The 20922-nt window shown below is 41.4% G+C and overlaps 1 protein-coding gene across 2 annotated transcripts in view; it reads right to left on the bottom strand.

The window, feature by feature from the left end:
* Positions 1-20922, bottom strand: part of NME7 (NME/NM23 family member 7) — a 194536-nt gene that overhangs the window by 87033 nt on the left and 86581 nt on the right. For both annotated transcript variants that reach the window (XM_088444953.1, XM_088444954.1), the window contains exons 6-7: positions 10073-10280; positions 7521-7626 (exon numbers count right to left, since the gene is read on the bottom strand). In XM_088444953.1, coding sequence (XP_088301079.1) covers positions 7521-7626; positions 10073-10280 — 314 coding nt within the window. The remainder of the gene's footprint in view (positions 1-7520; positions 7627-10072; positions 10281-20922) is intronic.

Genomic DNA, 20922 nt, shown 5'->3' with positions numbered 1-20922 from the left:
TTTTAACATTTTGACACTGTATTGAAGCATACTGAGGGTGATCACAAGCCTTGCCATAGAACCACCATGCTATAACTCTTTGTGACTGTCTACCCTGTCTGCTTTTTCTACAAGTTTGTCATCTGCAAAAGTTTGGAATAATAAAAAAATTACAAAATGACAATAGCAATACTCAAAACTCAATCTACATGGCATATAGATGGGAATACAATTACCCATGAGCTGCACATATGAACAGCTATTATGGTAGGCTGATCCCTGCTTGCAAATCCATAGGCTGTGAGCAGAAATCAGCCTCTGAAGACACATTCCGTGAAGTCACTCCCAGACGATTATAACAATTTTTCTTTAATGCTGATGATTTACAGTACATATCTTGGAAATCAATTTCCAAGGTCAAAAAGGACTGTCATAAGCTATAATTAACAAAACACAATATGCTGGTGTGCTATAATGCCAAATAATTACATTAACAAATGTTGTCATTCATCTACAAAACAATTTCACATTGTTGTACTATGCACCCAAGTGCTTTAAACACAGAGCTCGCTATTGTCTCACCTATCGTGTGTCTCTGATGAATACGTCACACTATTACAACTGTACGTAACACCATAAATCAAAGGTTTTGAACTTTGATGCTTAGCAACGAATATCTGTCATACTAGTAAAGACTTATCAATGAGTCTTTGGTCACACAGGAAAGGCAGAGGTAATTTTCCACTGACTTATACAGCACAAGACTGGAAATCATCTACAGCAGTCTCTGAGAGACAGGGCTAAAATAGTTATATATTAACAAGGTTACACTAGGGACAATGGTGTTACTCACATACATCATGCAAATCATCAAGTTCATTGACTTAGATCAATGGTGTAATGCTATGTCCGCTATAACTACGCACAACCTAATTAGCATGTAATTAATCAATTTGATTAAATAAAATATAGAAGCTGCAAATGTGGTTGACCAAGACATAAATGTAAGCTGACACACAGTGCAATCCAGTATTTTAGCCTAGTTGCTGGACCCTAAATCTGTAAGAAATCTGTCCACAAATGTCAGTGATATGTGACTGAATTGCACTGTGCATTTCCTGCTCTGCACTCTTCTCACAATTGGGTTGGGCAATGGTTACACATATGTGACGGTGGAGGTCATCAACTGACCTGATTTACCTTCCAGGTAGTTTTCATTCATAATGTAGTTGAGGATTGAGCCACTCACAGTGCAACAGCAGGCCTGGATGTCAGTATTTGGCCAGTCTCAACAAACAGGATCACCCAAATATGTACATGTATACATTGATAGCTTTAGACATCATAGTGATAATGTGATTTATTAAAGGCAGGTATCCACTACCCGATTAAAATGAGCGATTGAACGATAATGATAGCATTATCGTTCAATCGTTCACTAATCGTTCGCAAATCGGCCATGAAAATGTCAAAAATGACCACTGCTGGTCGTTTCTGGCATCTATCATTGCCCGAACATGCTGGTCACTTTGTCGATAACAACAGATTGCCCATGTTCGGGGATGATGGAGGGTACCTACACTGAAGGACTGATCGTTCATTGTAGGCACAGCACAGACTGTGAAACGACTGCACGATTACAATTTCGTAATCGTGCTGTCATTTCACAGTCTGCTAGTGGATGTGCCCCTTAAGACTTTGTATTGGAGTCATCTTATATGCTGAATAAATCATTAAACCCATTATAAAAAGTTGTATTAAAGTAATCATGTTTATATAATATATTGAAATTAATCACTTTAGCAGCAAAAATGTGGATAGTTGGAAATTAGAAATACATTATCAGTTAGAAAAGCAAGTAGATTTGGTAATGAAACCAGATAAGAACAAATAGAGTAAAAAAAATAAAAAATGAAACAATTATATAAATTAGGTATTCGAATGGTTAATTAATCAATAGTGCAAGCTCTCAGGAAACAAAAGCACCTTGATTTCAAGTCTTATATGTACTAGTCTTCAGGGAGGCACGTGCACTAGTCTTCAGGGAGGCACGTGCACTAGTCTTCAGGGAGGCACGTGCACTAGTCTTCAGGGAGGCACGTGCACTAGTCTTCAGGGAGGCACGTGCACTAGACTCCACAGAGGCACGTGCACTAGACTCCACAGAGGCACGTGCACTAGACTCCACAGAGGCACGTGCACTAGACTCCACAGAGGCACGTGCACTAGACTCCACAGAGGCACGTGCACTAGACTCCACAGAGGCACGTGCACTAGACTCCACAGACGCACGTGCACTAGACTCCACAGACGCACGTGCACTAGACTCCACAGACGCACGTGCACTAGACTCCACAGACGCACGTGCACTAGACTCCCCAGACGCACGTGCACTAGACTCCCCAGACGCACGTGCACTAGACTCCCCAGACGCACGTGCACTAGACTCCACAGAAGCACGTGCACTAGACTCCACAGAAGCACGTGCACTAGACTCCACAGAAGCACGTGCACTAGACTCCACAGAAGCACGTGCACTAGACTCCACAGAAGCACATGCACTAGACTCCACAGAAGAACGTGCACTAGACTCCACAGAAGCACGTGCACTAGACTCCACAGAGAGATCAGAGTTCAGCAGCAAGAGAAGACACAGTGATGCAGGTAGGAGAATCAATGGACACTGAAGCTTAGTGTAGTGAGGGGAGAGTTACAGTGAGTAGGGGGTGAGACAGGCTCCCAACACTCAGAACCATCTCCATGTGTTCCTCCCTAGCCATTGACCTCACCGCACATCACTGAATGGTACTGGGGTCTACATTTCGTAGTCACTATACATCTGGGTTCTGTATAGTAAAAGCAAACATAGATTTGGATTCTAATTACAAAACCATCAAACATTTAAACACTAACGGATATAAGGGGCCCCTGCAATGTGCAATGTGAAAGCAACAGGCATTTGGGTGATTGGCATTGTAAAGCCACCAAAAAATGTCAAGACCCTCTAGGCTCTGACAATAACTAAAGAGGCCATTTAGCAAATACTATATTTAACATTCAGTCAAGGCAGGTACATGCCCAGAGCAGCAATGTAATTTATACTAACCATCACTGCAATAAGGGGTGTTGGATAAAGGAACATGACAATGATGGTCGCATTTACTAAATTATGGCAAATTCCCTTACAATACATAAATCTTTGCTGCAGACTTACAACCAACGCTCCTACTTGGCTCACTGGGATAACAGAATTGGAAATGACACACACAGTTATTTGATTCAATTTACACATTTTATGCTGTGAAAATGTAATTGCATAAGAACACACTGACAATTACATCACAATGAAACACAAACATTAATCCTTTCAATCAGAACACAAAAATATGCATAGAACTGAATTACCACTTTAGTGTTGTACAATAAATAACAATATTAACTAGATCAAGATATTCTGCAAAGATTCTATAACAAAATGATTACATGTTCAAGGCTGATACTAAAAACTTATGATACTGAATGCTACTCATAAACGTTTGAAAAAAAATACATGTAATATTAAGCAATAATGTAATTCTCTCCATTGTATATTGTAGAATTGATTCACCATCCTCCATTACATAAGACACTTTGGCTTCTTGGGCAACTCCTGAAATTTTGCTGATCTACAGAGAAAGTATGAATAATACCCTGAACCATTGAACGAAGGTTTAGAGAAAATACAAAGAAATAAAAAGAAAAAAAAGACAAAAGCAGTTCAGCTAGCTACATAAAAGTGCAGCAAGAATTTCATTAATGCAAGGTTGTTTAGTCACTGCTTTCAAGAAATGATTTCTCACAATATGAGAATTGCAGGTGCTGAAAGCAGCAGTGTAGCAATGTATGCAGTTTTGCTCACCAGCTGTTTTCTAACTAGTAGATTCATTGTAACATATTAGCACCTAAATCAAAGGCAGCAAACTGAGCCCCACACTTCTGTTTTTTTGTATTAGTCAGACTGGTAAAAGTGTATCTGCCTACATGGGAAATAGTAAAAAGGCTCCGTCAAAAAATTGCTCTGTCTTCAAACTGCAGACCAAACCAGTGTGTCAGTATGCTCTGATCGCCAGTGCTAGCAATGAGCATGTTCCGACGGCCAGTGGTAGCAATGAGCATGCTCCGAAGGCCAGTGGTAGCAGTGAGCATGTTCCGACGGCCAGTGGTAGCAATGAGCATGCTCCGAAGGCGAGTGGTAGCAATGAGCATGCTCCGAAGGCCAGTGGTAGCAATGAGCATGTTCCGACGGCCAGTGGTAGCAATGAGCATGCTCCAAAGGCGAGTGGTAGCAATGAGCATGTTCCGACGGCCAGTGGTAGCAATGAGCATGCTCCGAAGGCCAGTGGTAGCAATGAGCATGCTCCGACGGCCAGTGGTAGCAATGAGCATGTTCCGAAGGCCAGTGGTAGCAATGAGCATGTTCCGACGGCCAGTGGTAGCAATGAGCATGCTCCGAAGGCCAGTGGTAGCAATGAGCATGCTCCGAAAGCCAGTGGTAGCAATGAGCATGCTCCGAAGGCCAGTGGTAGCAATGAGCATGCTCCGAAGGCCAGTGGTAGCAATGAGCATGCTCCGAAGGCCAGTGGTAGCAATGAGCATGCTCCGAAGGCCAGTGGTAGCAATGAGCATGCTCCGAAGGCCAGTGGTAGCAATGAGCATGCTCCGAAGGCCAGTGGTAGCAATGAGCATGCTCCGAAGGCCAGTGGTAGCAATGAGCATGCTCCGAAGGCCAGTGGTAGCAATGAGCATGCTCCGAAGGCCAGTGGTAGCAATGAGCATGCTTCAAAGGCCAGTGGTAGCAATGAGCATGTGCAGACGACCAGTGGTAGCAAGGAGCATGTTCCAACAGCCAGTGGTAGCAATGAGCATGTGCAGACGACCAGTGGTAGCAATGAGCATGCTACAATGGCCAGTGATCAACAGCCAGCATTAAGACAGCATTCAGTCCTAAAAATTGAGGCCTATTCTAAATCAGATTATATTTTGCACAGTATTAGGAGGACACATCTACTGACTACCACCACTGCCTTCTGGCATGACAACTAGCAGAATGATTGTTCTGGAGCATTTTATCCTCTTATTGCACAGGATACCACTATGGATAATTTCCATTCCCCTCTACAAAGTATTTGGCTGCTAAATGTCATCCCTGTGGCACAATGCAGTACAACTAAAGTGGCCTACATAGGCAATTTGATTCCAAAAAGCTCAATAGTAGAAATGCTGCCTTAAGAAGCAGTCATTTATTAGCCTTAAGATTGTGGACAAAAGAAATGTGCATATTTTAACACCCGGTACAGAAAACCAGCTACAGGGCACTAATTTACAAGACAATCTCCATAGCTCATTACAGTAAATGAATATGTCCTTAATTTTAGTCTACGTACATCTTGCAATATGTGCTGCTTTTTTTTGCCAATGGGATGACCACACTACATTGGTATATGTTATACTCCCTCTCCCAAAGGAAAAATGGCATAAAACTGCATGTGGCTCAAAAGGGGCAGCATACTCTTAGGCATGTGAACATTTACAAACTTCATGGGCCAAATGTAATAGGGTGAGAGTTTAGAAAATGTGAGAGTTTAGCAGTAAACTCTCACATTGGTTGAGTTTTATCTTCAAAATGGGAAAACATCTGAAAGAGATTTTAAATTGTGAGAGTTTTCTAAGTCTAAAAAAACATGCAAGTTCGCTCTACTTTGTTTTTGGACTCTATTATATTGGCAAAGTTTAAAAAGTGTCAGAAACTCTCACTTTTCTAAACTCTCACCCTATTACATTTGGCCCCATATATTTGATTTTGTAACTTTATGCCATAAGTTTTGCTGACACAGACTAGCACAAAGCTATGGTTAATTTCTTGGGTAATATAATCCTCTTCCCAGTATTAAAATGGAAATACAAAACACCGAATACATTGGGATATCATCACTCAAAATATGCAGGTCAAATGTCTTTATAATTCACGATTATGGGCTTCCTGCAGGGTGCATGCAACTGTATACAAGTAAGCTACATATGAATTCCAAACATTCGGGGTTTCAATGTTTAGTGTGTTGTAATTACAAATGGAGCAGCTTTAATACAAATTGTAATAACGCCCCTAAAAATACACAATGAGACACAAAAATATAGGCGGTTATTTAGAATTCTGTGGATTAACAACATACAAGCAATACTGTATATAGACTTCAGTGAAAAACATGTAATGGAATTTGTAATTAAAGTTTATGTTGTTATAAAAATTTCACAGGTAAATCTAGTCACCTACAGTATAACACAGGTTGTACATGTGCGTAATCATAGACATAATGGGCCCGATTCTGAATCAGACGGATCGCTGTTTATGGGCGCAAATGCAAGTTTTGCATATAGCACATGTTAACATGCAAATTTATTTTTGTCCTATTCTGAGTCATTCAGAACTTCACCGGATCTGTTTTCTGTAAAACTATGGTTGGCAACAGGGTGAGCGTATGGAACCGGCCTTGTCTTGTGGGAGTGTCATAGGCATGTATCTAATGCTCCCTATCATTCTGAGTCATCTGCATGGGGTACGGAAGCCTGTTCTGTTGGATCTCTTGTGCCTACCAGCCTTGGGCTGGTGCAGAGGCCGATCCTAATGAAAATGGTTACGGCGGCTGGTGTATAACCAATGGGTGGCATGCGTCTCTGCTTGTTGACACACTAAGCCCCGCATTAGCCCTACGGCTTCTCTCATTAGCATAACTTCTGCGGATGCCCACAACTGGAGACACTTTGCATGCAACTCAAGATCAGGTACCATATGAAGTATAGAAACTTGGGTTTTAATCTTGTATACTGCGGAAAGGGCACATGATTAGCTCCAAAGTATGTTCTTAGTGTAAATTTTGAGCAGAATTTTATATATCACCAAAAAGATCTAAGTTTGTGGGGTTAAAATACTGTTTTGTTATGTTCCATTAATGCATTAAAACTGGGTGCGAAAGGGCATCCAGCTGCAATAGCTTTGAACATCAATTACATTCAACTTTTCCCCTAGTCAGGTTGAACGCTTGTTTTCAGCAGCATCTACACAACATTTTTCAGATATCAGTATCAGGGAGACTTAGGGGCCATCTGACCACACTGCTCTGTGATAGATACACTAACAACATACCGCGGACTGATTCCGCAGGAATATACTGGCCAAAAGGTCACACCCATTTAAGAAATTCTGTGTATGTCCAAAAACAAAATCCTATTTTTATGAATTCTTTGGAAAGAAATGGATAACATAACAGCTTAAAGAAATATTAATTCTAGATGAAGAAAATTGCAAAAATACAGGATAAATATTGTAAATAGTCATATTCAGACCACCTAAAACACGAGTATCAGTGTGGTTTTAAAAAGCTGCTACTAGGGACGATTTTGGTGAACCAATGAAAATACATATGAAAATATGATTTGAACATAGAACCTAACCTTATTTAATCATCATAAAGAGCTATATTAAGTGAGAACATAAAGATGCCTACCTTCTAAAACAGCATGAGGCTTAATAATGCAGCATGTAGACTGGGTGAATGTTGCAGTATTTTTTGGTCCACGTCCTCCACTGGATGGAAAGAAAAACTCTAACTCCTAATATTGGTTAAAGAAAAAGCATTAATATAGTTCTGTGTATTTAAGGAGTCAAGAACCAAATATAAAACAAAAACATAAATGAAAAACTAGTGGCCCAAAGAGCCAAAACTAGAGGCTATAATCCACAGCTAAACAGATATTAAAATCAAATACTATGATACAATGAGGTTTATTCATCAATGATTATGTATTTTACAAAGCACATATAGGGTCAAATGTAACAGGGTGCAGGATTCAGAAACTGGCAACATTTTGGAGAGTTAGCAGTCAAATCTAAAGTGGCAATGTTTAGCAAGGCAAAACTAACCTGGCTTTGATTTACTAAACATTTCCACTTTAAATGTAACTGCTAACTCGACTGAAATCTTGGCAGTTTCAGAATCCCACACCCTATTACCACACCTCTCAACTGTCCCGATGTCAGCGGGACAGTCCCGTTTTACAGACACTGTCCTGCTGTCCCACCTGCGGGTCGCAGTGTCCCGCAGGCGTGGGGGAAGTTGGGGAGGACACTCCCTCATAGCCGCTCTGCATAGCTGAGCAGCGTTGATTAGATGAAACACGCATATACAGTTTGCCAGGTCTGGATGAGGCTTGGGGCTGTCCAGAAGCTCCTGGAGTGCTGGACAAGCCCCAGCATGACAAAAACAGGGGCGTGGCTCGTGGGAATGGCATTTCTCACAAGGCCACACCCCCTTGTTGATAGGCCATACCCCATATTTTCAGGCAGATGTCCCTCTTCCCATCTTGAAAACTTGGGAGTGTATGCTATTATGTACGGCCCATAAATTTAGTATATAACATAAGTAACCTATGGGATCCTAACAATATTTTATGAAAACTGTCACTCATTAGCCTGTAAGCTTTATCATGAGCAGAGTCCTAAATAATGTTTGTTTTCACATCTGCAATTATTTTGTCTACCTTGTATGTCCCTGTTTTATGTCCTGTTTTCCCCACTGTCTGGCCCTGAAGCACAATGTGACACCTTATAAGTAAATCAGCATAATTAATAGCATAATACTAATAATAATAATTGGTACAAATGGTTACACGGGCACAGGAATATTGGAAACCTCAGTAAAGTATACAAAAAGAACCTGTTGCTATAGTGAGAGCGAGCAGAGACTGTGCAACATCTAAGCTCTCTGCTGTATAGAGGTCTCATGTAATTATATTGATTTCTACCACAAAGCAAGAAGTCTGTTTGCCTCATTAAATATGCATTGACTGATGGATGATTAAAAAGAGAATGGAAAAGCTTATATACCATATTTAAAGGGCAGATATTGGTAAATGATTCTGTTACATAAGAATAAAGCATTTATTTTTAAGAAGATACCTGCAAGTAGCGTTACCTACTCAATGTTTTACTGTTTCATTTAGTGCTGTATTAAACTTTGTCTATAATACTTATGTTCCATAGTACATTATGTGAAAAAATGATGAATAAACCTCAATGCAAGAGTCATGCAAAAAGTCTATGCAAAAATAAAAACAATTAAAAAGTCTATCTATTCTGTGTTGTGCTAGCATACCACTGTATTTGTATGAACTGAGGCATCAACAACTCTGTTAGGCTACATGGAAAAATGAAGAAAATATTTATATTATTAACCATAGATGCTACAAATACTGTTATCCTACATTCACTCATATATCCCATATAGTCACCAGTATATAATACTGTATATATCGTTATCAGTAGGGCACAAACTTCAATTTATATCATTTCCAAAATCGCATTCTCCTTGATCTCATGAAGAAATTGTTTGTCCGCTCTCTGGCTTACAAATGTAAATTTATATTAATGAGCATAAAAGTACAGATTCACAACTGTTTTCTTGTACTAAAACGGTTACCAACAGCATTTCTATCCTTTAGTGCAGATTGTAAGAACAAACTGCATATAACAGTTGATTAGCCTTAAAGTACACATATCTCTTTCACACAATGCAGGCATTTTGTGAGCAGAAAGTTGGGGAACCATTTTAAACAATTAGTAATCACTTAGCGCCAAATTCAATTATCCTCTAAGTTAAGATTAGCCGTGATGCAGTTCTAAGGGCTATTTAATTATAGCCCACAGCCTGCACTTAGGGAGTGATTCAGCAAAGGATGCAGGAGCTATCACATGTTAGCAGCTGCGCTAGCTGTAATTTGGTAATGCAGCAGTAAGTTGGGCTTTCTGCCCTTATTGCAGCTGCCGCAAATGAGTTAACCCATAGCTCCTGGTACTTATCCCAGAATCTTTTGGTTAACGCGTGTTAGCCATAGATTTAGTCCGCAAGGAAAAGGGATTCTAATTGAATAGCTCCAGGCAGTAAGTTAGAACCCATTTCCTCACGCTGTAACATATTGAGGCTAATTATATCCGGCCCCTAATCTGCTCAAATGTACTTTATAGAAATTTATTAGCAGATAACAGATTCAGTGGACTTACTCGGGCAGCTGAAGCCATAGAGTCAGAACCGTGTGCTGCATTTTTGGTACCATCAGTGCCAAATCTGGCTCTAATACTTTCTGGAGATTCACTTCGGGCAACACTACAGTTTGTTGGACCTAATAATTTTCTCCATGATGATACAGCTTCATCTCCAATTACTTCCATTGCAACTATTGGTCCACTTGACATAAAACTGACCAGGTCACTGCAAAAAAAACAAAAAAAAAACAAAACAATGCAATACAAAAAAAGTACATAAGAAAATAAAAAATTTTCAGACCTTTATGAATGCTTTAAAAAAAAAAAAAAACAAGAATACGCAGCATTTCACTACGTTAACATAGTTAACATAACACTATATGATTTGGCCTGCCGAAAAAATATATATTTAAGCACGGGAAAGCTAGAACAGTACTTTGGCATTTAGAGAGTGGTTAATCTAAAATTAGCTTTGACACTACGACAGAAAACTGCAATAATTAATGTATCCAATTGAAAATTTACTTGGTTAGAAAATCATGGTATAAAAAGGATTTTGCGGTTGAAAAATGTATTTAATAATACTGGATCTGCACACCATTAACAGGAGTAAAGCCCAACATTGAAAAGACTGATTTATTAATTTGCCCTCTATAAAAAATTACAAAATATGTCATAAAAGAATACAAATAGCACAGTACTGTAGAAATTAGAGAAAAATACTATTATTATTATCCTTTATTTATATGGTGCCACAAGTGTTCCGCAGATCCTTACAAAGTACATGAATAAGTGAACAAGAAACCAGTGACTTACAGTACAATACATTACAATACAATGCAGGACATGGACAAGGTTTCTATACAGTACACTGCTACATTGCTACACTCAAATGAGCAACAAGGCGCAAGCAACCAAGTGTTAGGTACCCTAGTGGGGAGTAAGAAGTAGATGAAAGTATAAGCAAGGAGAAGCACAATAGGGTAGAGGGCCCTGCTCGTGAGAGCTTACATTCTAATGGGGAGAGGCAGACAAACAGGTGTGACACAGATGGGGTAGGACAGGGAGGTGATTATTAGGGAAAGCAGAAAGTTTAGTTTACTAGAAAAATAAGATATTATAGGCCGCTTAGCAGAGGGGAGCATTGAAAACATTTCTCTTTCTAGGCCCATCTACTATATAAAAGCGAAAATTTGTCCATCTGTCTTTATATACAAATCCACAGTTTACAAGCCACGATCGTGAAATTTTACATACAAGCATAATAAAACACGGCAGATGCAAATTAATTACTGTTCATTTTTAATTAATTTAAAACCACAATTTTTGCTGGACGCTCATTGTGGGGCCTCACGGAATATGGGTAGGGCCACGGAGCAAGCGTTTTGTGTTGTCATGTTTTATCATGATCTTAATGTTTATTATCGAAGAGAGCTTTAGCAGGCTTTGCCAGCATTCTCAGCTCTCTGACTATACCAAATTACGCAACAACATTTACTTCTTTCTTCCAACTGTGTCAAAATGATGACTTGCCAAGGACCCTGCTGTACTGTGAGCTGCCAAAATATTACACATGGAATGCTTCTCCCAAAGATTTTCTGCGCAGAAAACAGGAGTCGCTGTAGATGGTCATCCTGGTATCAGAGCAACAGAAGCTCTTGGCCGTGTTTACACTGTACATCCTACAAATTTTGAATGCTTCTATCTCCGAAGTTTGCTTAACACCGTTACAGGTCCTGCTTCCTTCGAAGACCTTAGAACTATTGATGGGGACGTTTGTCACACTTTTCGTGAGGCCTGCCTAAGGAGAGGTTGGTTGGAGGATGATGGTAAACAAACATACTTAAAATCCCGGGCAACGCCGGGTACTCCAGCTAGTACACAATAAAATACAGTTTGCATTGTATTTAATATATAAAAAAAAACAACAGCTTCAGATGTGTTAACAGCATATGAATTGTTAACAGCATAAAGGATTAGGACATTCTAACATTTCAATCTGACAGTTACTGCTACTTTTATAGTTAGGAAACAAGACTTTCAGGGCTGCCACTAATACATCAATACAAGAATGCCATTATACAGTATACTGCCTAGAAAGCCTGAAGAAACACTATTTCTATACTAGGAAAGAAACCATACATAATCAGGGTTCTTCACAGCCAATCTTATACAGCAGCCTCTAGCTTGTTTATAATAGAGTGTACCTTTTCATCACAATGAATGGTACTTTTATCAAACAGCATTTCCATACTTTAAAATACGCCAATATGCAATTATAGTTTAGCAAAGGTGTGCACACCCAAGAATATGCCTTAAAAGTAGGTATAAGAGGTACGGTTTTGACTCAGTTCTTTTCTCCAAATTAGCGCACGTTTGGATTTATACTTATGCGTATCCAAAACACGTGAGAGCTGGATAGGCAATAAGATGCCAGTTTTAAGATCCGAACATAACAGAGTAAAACCATACTGGTCATCTCTAATTAATAGGCCTGGCCTCTTAGGGGTACATTTACTAAAGTGCGGGTTTATAGAAGTGAAGATGTTGTTCATAGCAACCAATCAGATTCTAGCTATTATCTTATAGAAGTTGCTAGATAAATAAGTAGAATCTGATTGTTTGCTATGGGCAACATCTCCACTTCTATAAACCCGCACTTTAGTAAATATACCCCTTAGGTTCTATTATCCACATCAACATGCTCATACCTCATGTCATCTGTCTGTCTACCCTAGATTGTAAGCTCCTAGGAGCAGGGTCCTCCTCCCTTCTGTTCTCACATTCCTCTTCTCTAGCACTTCAATGACAACCTTCACCTACTCAGTGGCCATTTAGCCCGGAATTCCTCTCGCTCATAGCCGTTTATCTCTTTCAGTGGCTCTACTCCAGCTAGTCATGCCGTCACTTTTGGAGACAGGTTCCACCTTTCGCCGATTACTCCCTCGCTCTCCTTGCTTCCCAGCTGTATTGTGTACTGAGAATTGTGGAGCTAATTGTTACTTGTGCTCTGTTTATGTTTTGGTTACTGTAATGTACAGATGTGTCCACATACATCTATCCACTGGGCGCTACAAGTCACGTTACACATAACGCAGGAGCGCCATGCAGCTCAGTACCGCTGAGCGTCTTTTCGTGCAACTTTTTCCCTTAAAATGCATCTTTTTCGCAAACTGATGATTGCACAAGCAGCTTCTGCTGGTTAAAATTATATGCAGCATGCCTATGTTCTGTGTGCGACTGCGGTTGTGGGCTGTATTCAATTAGAACGTAAAGCTGTTTTCCGCGAAAAAGTATCGCCAATTGCGTCTTTTCGCCAGGTCGGAACTTATCTCCGTATTCAATTCCAGCTGGTTTTCATCTACATGGAAAGTCAACACAATGTAATAGGCGAAAAAGATTTGCTACTGAATAGCAGGTGAAAAGAAGTGCAACATTTTTATTTTGGGGTGTAAAGGTGGGGAAACCTCTCAGAACCCTTGGGACAACCCCCAAAGGACAACTGTGTTATAAAATCCCGGGGAATAACTTAAGAACACTCCAAAAAAGTACTTTAATTTTGGGGGCGAACAAGCACAAAGTGGGGGGACAAGTATAAAAACTAGCGAAATAGACTTCTTGGGGGTCTGCAAGGATGGGTCAGGTGTTTTTAAGATTACAGGTGCATGTAACAGGTGTGTTTTTCATGTTTTTTAAAACTTCCTTTTGGAGACATTAAAATATGCTAGCACCCATTTTCATGTACCACAAATTTGCCAGGACTACTTATTTTCACCAAAAATTACTGCTTAATGACATTCTTCACCACTTGTGCAAAGACACTAATAGGAAGCTATTGAAACAACTTAAGTACCCCAAAGAGTTTTATTAGGGCTATTCGGACACATCTACATTGATCCCCAATGTTAATGCATATTTTTGGGGTGTTCAGGCTGGTTTCCCCAATGCTGACAGCACTTTCCTCCTGGTGTGAATTAGCCGTTTGCCGTTTCCGTGTCTTTTGCAATTGAATACGGCAAATAGCGGGGACGCGCACGATAAGCTTCTGCGATGTCGGTGAAAATAAGGCAGGCAAAACTTTTCTGCGGGTGCGAAACTAATTGAATACGGCCCTGTTATATCTGCATGTGAAATGCAGCTGTGTCACTGTAATGTAGCATTTCGCATGCAGATATATCAGCAGCTGGTAATTTAAAGAAAAATCTTTTGTATAAAAAGTAAAACCATAGACAGAAGAAAACCCTGGCTTGAATTATGCATCAGCACCTAGTACAACCTTCTACCTATGATTCCATTAGTGTGCCCTAAAATTAAGTTTGAAATTACATAATCACAGGAGGAATTGGTGTATAATAGTGTTCATCTAGATGGGGGTATAACAGCCATTATAAAGCATAAATGATGCAAAGTAATTCAGTCAACAGTTTCACTTCCATAAGGACTTGAGTTCATTCATCCCCCCAAAAATAGTGCAGGTTTATGTTGAGGTGTAGCAAAATGTTGGGTGGGAGTTTAGTGACTAATGCCGAAGTATAAACTCTTCCATGAAGGCAAAAGTGGCTAGTAATACAAAATCTAATTTATACACTGTGTAATCCCGTTATTCTACCCAAGGCTTCCATGTGATGCAGTTCTTAGGTGGTCACATTGAATATATTTAGCCCATGTGTATAACCAAACTATAAATCGATCCTGTTTTGTTGCTTGTGCACAGGGACTGTATCACATGAGCATCTCTTACACAGCCCATACATCTGCAATGCATTGCCTCAATTCTCTGTTCTGTTGATGCTGGGGTCAGGGAATATTCAACATGTTGGAAATCCTCGATTCACGGATCCCAATCACAAAATGATTGGGAACATGGAGTTGGGGATTTTTAACATGCAGTTTTCCCCTGATCCACCAACTGATCAACAAATCGGATCACTGATTAAATTGGCAGAACGGGGAATCGGGGACGTAGATGTATGACCCGCATTAGTGTGGTTGTCAGGTTAGAGCACAAGGTTTCATCTACCAAACAGACTACATGACTCAATATTTGTTAGTTTGCTAATCACTTTGGGACCACACACGTACCGATATTAGAAGCATATGTGATCACTTAAATGCCTATGTACTGTAGAGATCATAGTGCTGAAAATTACTTCCTTTTTTTTTATAGTGTGTATACTTTTTTTGTTTATTTTTTATTATTTATTCTGTATATCAGTGATGTGAGGTCAGGTAAGGCAGAGCCTTTCCTGTCATACTTAGGTATACTCCAAAGTTTTGACTATAAAAATTATAAGAAATATTTAAAGAAAATATTATAAATATCTTCTTTGTATTATTCTAATCATTTTCAACTCTCTTCAAAACTCTGGAGTAAAAAGTGTATGGCAGGTGAGGCACTACCTCCCCTGTCTACCTTTTCCACACATCCCTGATCAAAACTCATCAAATTTCCAGCACTATTGTCACAGCGCGCAACAGAGACCCCAGGATCAGACCCCGTCACTTACCATTGCGGGCGCTGACCCACGGTGTCTCCCAGCTCCCACGATGTGCAGCGGTGTTTTCTCCCTGTGGTGCAGGTCCCGCTGCTGTCCTCTCCGACGGGTCCCGCTGTCCCCTCACTTCCACACCAGCTCCTGCTGACTGCTGCGGCTCCAATACTCACATGCGGGAAATGCTGCCCTCCGGTCCATGGGAGCGGCCATCTTGGTTTTGCCCATGTGACTCCACTAACCAATGAGGATGTTTCTCCTTCCTTCTCAGCCAATCAGCATCCTGTGGATCCTATAAAAGGACTTCTTGTTGCACTCACAAGTTGCCAGTGCAACAAGTCCCTTAGTCTGACTAAGTGAGCCTCTTCACTGACCTCAGTATTTGCTACCATCCAGCAAATACCCCTCCAAACGGCTTCCCAGTCGCTCCAAGCAGTCCGCACTGCCACCATTCTCCCAATGGCTTCCCAGCCGCTCCAAGCAGTCCGTACTGTCACCGTTCACCTTACGGCTTCCCAGCCGCACCAAGTAGCTCCCGCGCTATCACCATTCACCTTACGGCTTCCCAGCCACACCAAGTAGCTCCCGTGCTACCACCAATCACCAGGAACACAGCCTCAAAATCCCACGACTGTGACAACTATATACTGCTGCATTTTTGTATAATACCCACATAATCCTTCAGGTTCATATATGTATCTGTAGATCTGGCTCTGATACTAGCCAGTGCCTCCCCAGCCATTTACCTCACCGCACGTCAGTGCTGTATATAAATGCGTTTAAAGATTTAGAAGACACCAATTTAAGCTTTTCCACAATCAAATATGCATATTTGTTACACACAAAATAAATAACATGTATTTTTATTAATGGTGAGAATCAATACTAAACTGAATACATTTGTCATGTGGAGCCTGAAACCAACAGATTACTCCAAAAGCAGATTATTAATGATGTAGGCATAATCAGTTAAACTCAAGGGTACCGATATGGGAGAATATTACCTTTTCTGTCATTTGTAAATTTAAAGTGCAAGCTCTATAGGATATATGAGTAATATACATTGTGAGTTCTATATAAGAATAAAGATCACACCACTGTCTTCACTTTAGCCTATATACATTTAAATTTGCAACCCTGTCAGCATACCTTGTGCCTTGTTTAACAAATTAGAATTCAACAGAAACTGTGCCTTCACACTGCAGTTCAAGATTTTTTAATTATTTACTACAATGACATTGAATAGAACAAAATGTCTGCTAGAGGGCAGTGGAAGGGAAAGACATATATAAAACAGAATGGCGTGCACAGAAGGCACTGCAGCTGAAATGAAAGAATGAGCTAACATCTAGCTGACTGGCCCTCTGGTGTGAGAAAGATTGCTAACCTGTACCATGACATTAATCGTAGCATTATTTGTACACTGTAAAGTCCTTGTTGTTAGAAGTCTGAAGCTAGGTACACACCTGGAGGATATGAGAAACATTACACGATTTTTATTTTTTTCTGAGAGCGTAAACGATCCAGAGGACATCCGATGTCCAATGTCCACGGTACTCAATTATCATTCCTATCTGAATGATAAATGCTCTAATGATCTTCTAGGTGATGTTTTAAATGCACTAGGTCGGACGTTCTCTGCACACAACACCTTTGCGGCACCAGCCCGGCTCATCAGAACTTAAAAACCAACATGCAACAGTCCAGATGTTGGGAGCAGATCCGACTGATTTGTTGACAGTCGTTGGCCTACGGTGCTGTGTACACACTGTGCAATAATCGGGCCAGGCAGCCAAGAAATGGCTGTCTGGCCCAATTATTACAGAGTGTACCAAGTTTTATATTACTTCACTAGAAGCAGAATATTGTTAAATTGCAATTGGTAATGTTTCCTGAACTAAAAAGAACTATGAATTTGACAAGGTTATTAGAACATTGTCTAATGTTCTCTAGTTAAGGTATTTAAATTCTAAATTCACTTGGACTGCAGAAACTTTTATTGCACTCTTAACCCTCTGACCGCCTTCTGAATAATGGGACGGGGATGGATTTGCCACCCTCCTTTTACATTCTTCCACCTGTTCCCTCTGCAGTAATATTGGTGGGTTCCTATCCTGAGCTTCCAGCTGTTTGCTCAATTCACCAGCGTAGAAGTACTTATGGATGGTGTAGACCTCTCCGTAGTTCTTACTAAACTTGTAGAGCACTGAAGCCCACAAATCAGGGGGAAACAATAGTTTCAAACTGTTAATAAGTAAGATTAGAGAATCTAGTGGGCTATACCACCAAAAATACTACATGACGAGGGTGAGGGAATGAAACTAATGATGTGGAGGCTATCCCAAAATGTAGAAAGGGCATTTCCACAACCGCTTGATGAAGATGGATTCCTTTCTGACACCAATAATGTGGTGAAAGCTGCATAGTTTCTTTTGTGTAAGTGAATAAAGTTGAAAGGATAGACTATGTAATGGTTACCTGCAACCCCTACTGTCTATACAGATAGCTATGTTGCTCTAGTTAGGAGCACCTCCTCCACTGTAGAAATTAAACCATTTTTAGAGTAAGTAAAAGAGAGGAAAAGATTGGTAAATAGAGAAAACATATACAGTATATGTTTTAACACATACAATATTGGGAAGTTGTCATTAGAGTTAAATAATCCAGATTCTGTGCAATCCTGAGTCAGGGTCACATTTGGCAAACCAACCTGTGATTCGTTTAGTGATTGTGTGACTCCAGTGCAGGAATCAAGGAATCGGTATGAAATACCGCCGGCCCGACACTGGAACAGATCCCGGCAGCGGCAGCCCGACAGCGCTGGAAATCCCGATCGTCGTAAGGTAAGTAATGTCTAACCTAACCCCCCTAACCCTCCTTAGGGGTGCTTAACCCTAACCTCCCCCCTGTAAGTGCCTAACCATAACTCCCCCCTTCCCCACTGCCTAAACCTAAGTCACGGGGGTGCCTAACCCTAAGTCCCCCCCGGGGGTGCCTAACCCTTACCCTCCCCTCCCTCTAGCCTAACCCTAACCCTCCCGGGGGGGTGCCTAACCCTAAGTCCCCTCCGGGTGCACTAAACCTAACCCTCCCCCCCGCGGCTGTCCGCTCGCGGCGCCCGGCATCCCTTCGATCGGGATGCTGGGCGCCGGTCTCCCGGCGTCGGTGAAATGAGCTGTGTCTTCATCTAGATGCCGGGCATTTCACCCTCGGGAAGCCGGCTGTCGGTATAATGTCAGCCGGCTTCCCGATTGCATCCCATTAACAAAGGGGCAAATAGAACTGAAGCTCCAGGCCCCTATCAAAATAGACCCACAGTATTTGCTGTGCTGCTGTAGAAAGGATTTTTATTTTCTTGCTACAGCAGGTGGTCAGTGGCCGTCGAGGCCCTTCCCCAGCCGAGGGAAGTGCACCCCTCCCCTCTGCGAATCACATACCGGCATAAATGAAACATGGCGGCACAGAGGAAGGCTTCACTAGCCCTCCCTAAGTCGCATACTACACAGTGTCTCTGTGCTGTGCGTCGTCACATAAATACCGCCCTATAACAGGTCCGCGCCCAGGACGAAGCAGCGGTGTCCTACCAGTGAGCTCTGTGAGGGCTGACCAGCCAGGAACTGCTCTCCTGAGGTGTCAGACTGGGTCAGTCCTGCTGGCTGCAGCTGATCAGGGTCATAGAAGTGTTGTTTCCTGCTGGCTTCTGCAGTGCTGCTCCCCTCCAGTATGCAGACACTGACAAAATTGTAATAATTACATATATTTTTTTTAGTTCTCACAATAGTGACTACATCTAAGATTTTTCTCACTATGGGGACATTTATTAATCAATTCTGCCTTAAATATGCAGAAACTGCTGTTTCCGCAATGTTTAAGGGCAGAATTAAGTATCCCACAGATGTACCAAAGAAGAAAGCAGGAAATATCTATGTCCGCCGGCTCCAAGAAGCAGCTGTCTCCACCTGCTGTGGGGGGCTGCCCTGCCTTTCCCTCTCTGGTGGGTCCCAAATCGCATTTAGCCTTTTGCAAAAGAGGAAAGCAGGCGATATTGGAGATATCTCCTGCTTTCTGTCTGCCTGCTCACACAGCATCCGTCTCCATAGTTTTCTATGGTACGGTATTTAACAAGATCCGCAAAGCTGTTATGGGGCTGCCATGCCAGAGATGGATTTTGCAATCCCCCTCTGGTGGGCTGCAGGACATCTTATCTGCATGCATCTGCGACTACTTTACTTCTATCTACGGAACTCTTGCGGATACTGCGCGGCTTTTCAGTTCCGCATACGCACTAGCCGCAACAGCGTCGTAAATGGAAGTAATGTGATTGCGAATACGATCACTTTACTTTTTCCTGATTGCTGGCACAGGTTTTTATCAGAGCACTTGTCCCAGTGATTAAAATTGTTACATCCGAGCTGAACAAGAATACTTATTGCCGCGATTTGCGTAGATTAGGATTCCTAATTTTCGGGGGGCGGGGCATGGGGGAAGGAAGACCACATATTTTAATAAATATGTCCCTGTAAGGTAAGGCTTCTCTTTTTTATATAGAGATTTCCCATTCATGACATCACCACGTGACCCATATGCTCTTTAGTGGGTTTCTTACATCATCATTAAGTGCCATTTTTATTTTTTGTCATATTACAGTCATGTTTATTTGTTGTCTACCTCATTAAGTGAAGAGAGTAGGCAATACCCCCTGTACAGACCACACCCCCACAACACTGGCACACACCGCATATCACTAGTCACACTCCCGCTACGGCACAGAGTAGGCCCTTCATAAATTTCAGCACCATGTGGACCTCAATCTAGCAATGCGTGACTCCCGTTTCCAACCCCAGCTTTCAACCAACAGCTGTGAGATGAATATGGGAGTCCCAGAAAAATAACTGCATAGAGCAGTCTCTGTGGCAGGGTAAGAACATATTAGCAGTGATGTGCGGTGAGGACAATGGCTGGGGAGGCACACATGGAGATGGGTCTGAGTGCTGGGAGCACCCCCTACTCACTGTAACTCTACCTCACCACACTAAGCTTCAGTGTCCTTTGATTCTCCTACCTGCATCACTGTGTCTTCTCTTGCTTCTGCTGACTGAGCTCAATCTCTAAACACTGCAGTGCACTTCCTGTTCACATGACACATCCAAGGTGTCCATCAGTGCTCAAGGCACGACCCCCATACTCAGAGGCATGCCTCTATTAGCTATCTTTCTGTCAGCTTACTGTCCATGGTGTGTCCCCACCCCCATCTCTGCAAGCAGCATCTGACTATACAGAAGCATGGCTGAGCTGTTGCTACCTCATCTCTCGCCTCCCTGCAGTCCCAGGGAGCTTACAAAGCTGGTGAGTGTTAACTATAAAAATGATTACAAT

Source organism: Taudactylus pleione, unplaced genomic scaffold (genome assembly GCF_031769625.1).
Source record: "Taudactylus pleione unplaced genomic scaffold, aTauple2 ptg000374l, whole genome shotgun sequence".
Lineage (NCBI taxonomy): Eukaryota > Metazoa > Chordata > Amphibia > Anura > Myobatrachidae > Taudactylus > Taudactylus pleione.
Note: the sequence above shows the minus strand (reverse complement) of the source record. Positions and strands in the feature narration are given on the sequence as shown.